General features: G+C 45.1%; 1 protein-coding gene across 8 annotated transcripts in view; it reads right to left on the bottom strand.

Annotated features, from left to right (window-relative positions):
• Nucleotides 1-1,053: 1,053 nt before the first annotated feature.
• Nucleotides 1,054-7,001, bottom strand: part of CLCN4 (chloride voltage-gated channel 4) — a 77,847-nt gene continuing 71,899 nt past the window's right edge. For 7 of the 8 annotated variants that reach the window (XM_032618789.1, XM_032618791.1, XM_032618784.1 and 4 more), the window contains one exon: nt 1,089-1,629. In XM_032618789.1, coding sequence (XP_032474680.1) covers nt 1,539-1,629 — 91 coding nt within the window. In that variant the 3' untranslated portion in view covers nt 1,089-1,538. Of the gene's footprint in view, nt 1,630-7,001 lie in introns of all 8 variants that reach the window. The other variant, XM_032618788.1, reaches the window with a different exon arrangement.

Here is a 7,001-nt window from a genome sequence, read left to right as displayed (position 1 = left end):
CAAGGCAGTGACCCAAAGAAGAAAGGGTAAGGATGGTAGGAAAAAACTACCAAAAACTGTGAGTCGTCGACGACACTACGGAGACAGTCCTGAGTGCCCACCTCCAGGTTTCTTATGCAGCTCTTCATTGTGTGTTCGGTTTTCTATTACTTGCAGCCAAATGCACACCTGACACATCAATATCCAATGATGAGAATGAAAAGGATGAGGATGACTCGGTGAAAAGGGAAGAACAAAGACGAAAGTGAAAGGGCAAGGGGGATCAGTCTTACAGAGATCACCCAGTGGACCTAAGAAACACAACTTCCTTCCCACGGGCAAGACAGAAGTCCTGACTAAAAGAATAAATGTATCATAACGTTCAGTTCAAAGACATCCAGTGCTCAAATTGGCTGTCTGGAATTTTACTCTGTCCTTCTGCGCTTTGATTGCTAATATGAAAGTACATGCTCACACTTTAAAGCTGGATGTTTTGCACTCTACAGAGAAGAGAATGGAACAGATTTAGAATCAATTTAGCATTTCTCTTGCAACCCATTTGGAGGAGTTCCCACAGAGAACTCGTCTGCCTCACCCTCTCGGCAGCCATATTTAATAGGATCTGAGAGGAAAAATAAGTAGTAACACTGGGTAGCCTGTTATGACTCTTGTATATGCTATTTGGAAATTCAGCCACTACAGCAAGCTGGCAGAATATAGGACATGGCCCTTGGAAAGCGCTAGACTGATCAATATTTAGGAATGCCCAGGCAACAGCAACAAATAAATGAAGCAAATGCGATGGGGATGCAAATCAATGATGGGTATGTATACCCTCAAAATAAGCACGAATCCCTTTTCGTGGCAGGAAACAGTGCAGCACTAAATGCTCGACAGTTCATCGCGCAGTCCCAAGACGCTGGTCTTGCATAGAGAAATGATTTCTTCATACTCAACATGGCAGGTGACCCAATGTTGGTTCAGAAAGCAATGGATAAGCAAAATAACAGGCTGAATACAGGAGCCAGCAACGGCTGGTCACGAGTGAACCCACTAGCATACTTGCAGCTTTCACTACGTTCACATTTAATTTTTCTTTTCCAACAAAGTAAGTGCAAATATCTTTAATCTGATTCAGTAACATAACAGCCAAACCTCAGGAACCAATAAATAAGGACACTGACACGCCAATACCCCTTGGCCTTTCAGACTCAAAGCTTCACCAACACCAGCCTTCAACAGGAGGGGCAAATGTTTCTTGACTCAGCAATTGTGTTCCATGTCCTTGTACAAACCATATCATTTACACCCACCCACGTGCCCCCACAGTAGTTACTAAATTCAGAACACAGCTTGAAACTCATAAGGGGTTAAAGCTATAAAATGCCTACTCGCCAATGTATTTTTTCTAAGTTTCATTCTTCTTCCCTTCCTTTTAAACAAAGCTTTTGTTTCTGCTGCCCCCAGTGCATGACCGTTCATTAGGATGACATATCATTTGTTTATTTCTTTTCAAATGACACAGTTGTATTTTTCTCAAAGAAACTGCCATCTTGTTTCTAATTAAACATGATGGATTCAGGGTCCTGGTTTGCCATCTGGGCCATATGCCTCAGAACATCCTTTTTCGTGATGATGCCAAGAAGTCTCCTGGAGAAGAAACAAAATAGAGAAAAGAGGTCAGCCTCGCAATACCGACTCATGCCTGTCCCTAATCCCCAGCGCCCTTTCCACCGGAGCACAAGGAGAGACATTTCCCAGCCTCCCTTGCGGAGGGGTGGGTCTAACTGAGTGAGCTCTGGCCAATGGCGTGTGGGTGGAGGTGAGAGATACCCCTCCCGAGTCTCCTGCACATTTCCTCTCTCCTCATCTGCCAGCCCAAGACAGAGGAGCCAGTGAAGGGCTCTGAGGTCACAGAGGACTGAATCAGGTGTCACCAGATTCAAAGACCTGGGTTCTGGAATGGCTGTGTGGTGCAAAGCCCACACCTGCTGCAACCCACACTGGAGTGACGTAGGAGAAAAATTAACCTTTATTGTGTTCGGCCACTGAGATTGCAGGCTTGTTTATTACAGCAGTAGGCCTATGATGACTAATATGCTCCCCTAAATTCCAAGACTATAATCAATTAAAAAGGGCTTACAAAAGCCATTGTCAAAACGTGACCACACCGCAGAAATTCCAAGCGTGGGGCATTTTAAGCATAAGAAATTTTAAGATAACAATCGGTTCTATTTTAAATCTATCTTACTGGAAGGGTAAAGTTTGACATTCATCTCCGACCATATATGTAAATTACCTGCTCTTCCAAAATTCCATGGCTTTCAACTTACAAAAATGATGCCACTTCTCAGGGACCCTGGTATAGAGACACCTATACTGTATACTGCCCAACTCCAGGGAGCACCACTGACAAACTCGACAACGTAAACAGTGCCCCTGGATCATGCCTCACTCTCGATTTTATTAAATACTTAAATAACCACCTGCTGGGGTCAAATCATGGCCCCTGGGGAAAGTGAAAGGTTTGAAAGAAGGGGATGTTTCCAAGTTCTTCAGAGAAAAGAAGTTCCATTGCCAAATTAGTTTGCAAAACGCTGCTCACCATGTCTCCATCATCCCCAAGAAGAGGAGAATAGGGAAGTAAAGGACGGCAGTCTCACCCTGGAATACTGTACGGCTATTGAAATGACAGGTTTCTACTCTGTATCTGGGTAAAATGATGATACACAAAAAAAATCAGAAAACACAACTGTAATACACTGTCATTTATTTAATTAAAGCCGAACTATGAAACTCATCTCTTACTAATAGGAAGTGAACATGAAGAGGGGCCGCAAGTACCTGGAGCAGTACCCCAGTCAGTGACAGCTGGTGAAAGGGACACTGGTTAGTGAAACTGTCAGCCAGAATTCTCACTTCCTTGTCCCTGACCACACTGGACCTTAACCTTGAAAAAGCGATTGATTTCTTGTATTCGTTTCCCAATCTGTCACACCGGGGTAGACAGCAGATACTACCTCTGCCCCTCCATCTATAGGAATATCTTCAGGTGATAGGAAAATAGCAAAAAGGGCCTTTAAAAGCATGCTAAACAAAAAGAATAATGACAATACAGATGACAAAACACTGAAAGAAAGCACCATGACTAACATGATAATCAAAAAAAAAAAAAAAAAAGATGGGGAAAAAATGTAGCAAGCACAAAAGAATTAGAAAATCAACATTTTGCAACCCCCAATGTAATAATTAGTTTAGCCAATAATTATCAATGGATTCCAAAACCATCAGGTAAATGGTTGCTGGAAAACAGAAAATTCACATGGTCTCAAAGTATCCCTCCACAGATTACGTACAAAGAGAAAAATGTCCCTTTACTACAGAGGGCTCTGGCCATCCCCACCTCATCCCAGTGATGGAGCTTATCACCAACAAAGTCAGAAAAGCTGACGTTATGACATCATCTACATTGGAACACTGCCCGAAACTCGAAACTACTTAAACCAAATCAAACCATGAGGAAGCAATCAATCAAATTCAGAATGTGGGACTACTGGTCTGGATTCTTAAAAAAAAAAAAAAATCTATGTCATAAATATCAAACAAAAAAGGCAGGGAGCCGTTCTAGATAAAAAACAACCAAATGCGATGTCTGAATCTTGAAGGAACTCTGGACTGAAATTTGATATGAACTAGGTATTGAGTGACATATTGAGTTACCATTAATTTTCTGTAATTATGGCTCAGTGGTTATGTAAAAGAATGTCCTTAGTCTTAGAAGATGTATGTGTCATACATAATTGGCAAAACTTGGAAGCAACCAAGATGTCCTTCAGTAGGTGAGTGAATATACAAACTGGTCCATCCAGACAATGGAATATTACTCGGCTCTAAAAAGAAATGAGCCATCAGGCCAGGAGACGGTGTGGAGGAGCCATCTGAGAAGGCTACACACTGTGTGATTCCAACTCTAAGACATTCTGGAAAAGGCAAAATAATGGAGACAGTAAGAGGATCAGTGGTTGCCAGGAGGTAAGGCGGGGGAGGGATGAACAGGCAGAGCACAGAGGACTCTAAGGGCTGTGAAACTATTCCTGATGATACTACAATGGTGGATACATGTCATTATACATTTGTCCAAACCCACAGGACGTACAACACCAAGAGCGAATCCTAATGTAAACAATGGATCGTAGTTAATAATAACATCTCAATACTGGCTCATCAACGGCAACCAATATAACACACAAATGCAAGACTTGACAGTAAGGGCAACAGAGAGAGGACCAGAGAGGGAACTCTGTACATTCTGCTCAATTATGCTGTAAGCCTTAAACTGCTTGAAAAATAAAGTCTATTAATTCAAGAACACAAAATTCTTAGGGGGAAGAAAGTGGTTGCCTGAAAGGGGGTGGGTGGTGAAGGAGGACAGAGCCAGGAATTGTTCCTTCCAGCTATTTAGAGCTACTTGACTTTAACAGTGCTCATAGATCACTTCAAACACATTTCTAAAATTTATAAAAATACAGTAAAATCAAAGATGCCCCATAAAACAAGATGCTATTATACTAAACCTGCCAAGCTGAGTCTGTGTCCTGACAGAGTTAGCTTGGTCTGCAGTTACAAGGCACCATACACTAGGTAGGTGGCTTAACAACAGAAAGGTATGTTCTCCCAGTTCTGGAGGCTGGAAGGCCAAGATCAAGGTGCTGGCAGGTTTGGTTTCTCCAGAGGCCTCTCTCCTGGGCTTGCAGACACCACCCTTTTGCTGTGCCCTCACATGGCCTTTTTCTCTGTGCAAGCATCCCTGGTGTCTCCTCTTTTTCTTTTTTTTTTTTGCGGTACGCGGGCCTCTCACTGTTGGTGGCCTCTCCCGCTGCGGAGCACAGGCTCCGGACGCGCAGGCTCAGTGGCCATGGCTCACGGACCCAGCCGCTCCGCGGCATGTGGGACCTTCCCAGACCAGGGCACAAACCCGTGTCCCCTGCATCGGCAGGCGGACTCTCAACCACTGCGCCACCAGGGAAGCCCCTCCTCTTCTTTTAAGGACACCAGTCCTATCAGATTAGGGCCCCACTTTTATGACCTCATTTAACCTTAACTACCTCCTTAAAGACCCCATCTCCAAAGACAGTCATATTGGAGGCTGGAGCTTCAACATACGAATTCAGGGATGGGGTGGGGGGGACACAGTTCAGTCCATAACGGTCCTTCAACTCCCTTTAAAATCAAAAAGGAATAGTTAGAAGGCAAGCAGCTTACGCCTAAAATACACCGCTAAGAAAGCTGCGATCATCAGAGAAGTGGCAGCACGTGAAAAGGTGACACACCTTCTCATCCACGGTGGGAGGAGTTCCGTGGCTGGCGGCCACCAACTGGCAGACACTCCCTCAGCTTAAAAGGCTCTTTTGTTCTTGCGGACATTTCTTTTCTACTTGAAAGCCTGGCTGAGGACACTGCCCTCCAGAACACCTGGGGAACACCACTCAAATTGGATAACGTCCATGTTCCTCGGTAGATGACAAACTCCTTGATTTTTTTTTTAAATGCTTTTTGAGCCTCCTCCAGTTCTCCCTCACATAGACGCTCAGTAAAAGCTGATGAAACCAATGCCGCTTTGAGAAAAAACGACTTGTTAACACACACAGACACCCTCCCATATCTATAAAGCCCGGGTTTTGTTCCCTTACAGTCATCCTGGACATAATATCAAAAGGTCAGGCACATGCAGTCCTGACAACCCCGTCTTAAAGCTTGGTAACTATGTCTGAAAGTCAAGCTGGTTACAATGGCTCTGGGGAAACATGAATTCAGGAGCTGCCTTGGGTTCTGGCATAAATTGTGCCTGGCCTGCGACAATAAATATCAGAAAAGAAGAAAGTTGAACATCCTCCCAAAAAGAGGCAGCATTAAATCCAGCGGGGTTTGTTAGTGGTATGACATGTCCTACTTGATATAAATCAAGTGTTTAAACTTCCAGCCCCTTTGGGTAGCAGTTCAAGTGAACCTGTGGAATGATAAACAGTCCATCTATGACCATGAACATAATTCACATTAGAGCAGCTGGGCTCCTGTGAGAAGGCCACACCCCAAGGCCCACCTAGCAGGGCTTGGTGGAAGCTGACACCATCTCCCCTGCTCACTTTTTCTTTCTAGATCCTCTGTGGAGAAAATCCCAAATTCACCCTTCACCACTGGAGGCTTCCTAGACTCTGGCCTTAGGGAGACAAAGACTTCCCTGGCTCATGGTCTGCTTTCAGGATCACCTGGGAGCCCAGGCCCTGAGAAATCCTGCAGACAACGCAAGTCAAGGGTACGAGCTCGAGTGCTCGGCCTAGAGCAGGGAAGGCACATGGCGATGGAATACATCAAAAACGCGAGCTGGCTTGAGCCGTGCCTGCCCTGGCTCAAAGCCCGAGAAGATGAAAGGCCCCGCAAACAAGGATCTCTTGCCAGCACTAATGTATCAGCATCTGTGTTTGTTTAAAATACGTAGAGCGAGAGAGAGGGTGCGATTGTTTTCTCGCAGAACATTCGGAGCCAATTTCGACACCCAGATCTTCACAGGAAAACCTCATGGGGCTCCGTGAGGTGTGAGCGGGCGTTGAGGGCAGCATTTCCTGCCAGAACTGGAGATTCCAATGATAACTGACATTGGATTATTATTTTAAAGGAAAAGAGAAACTGCTATACACTTGAGACGACAGGGGTGATCACGGTGGTATTTCTGCCGAGCGCTGGAAATTCAGGTTCATCGGTGGGCTTCAGCAGTTTGCAAAGTGGGGACCCCAACCAGCAGTAACCTCCGGGAGCTGGTTAGAAATACACATTCTCGGGCCCCCTCCCAGGTCGGAGGGGTCAGTAGCTGCAGGGGGTCCCAGCACTCTGGGTTTAACCTAGAGGTTTACTCCTCCGGGGGATTCTGACGCCTGCTCAAGTTTGAGAACCACTGAGTTCCTATAAAAACCACCAGCAGAGGGCTTCCCTGGTGGCGCAGTGGTTGAGAGTCCGCCTGCTAATGC

This window comes from Phocoena sinus, chromosome X (assembly GCF_008692025.1).
Source record: "Phocoena sinus isolate mPhoSin1 chromosome X, mPhoSin1.pri, whole genome shotgun sequence".
Taxonomy (NCBI): Eukaryota; Metazoa; Chordata; class Mammalia; order Artiodactyla; family Phocoenidae; genus Phocoena; species Phocoena sinus.
The sequence above is the reverse complement of the archived record's forward strand: the minus strand, read 5'-3'. Positions and strand labels throughout refer to the sequence as shown.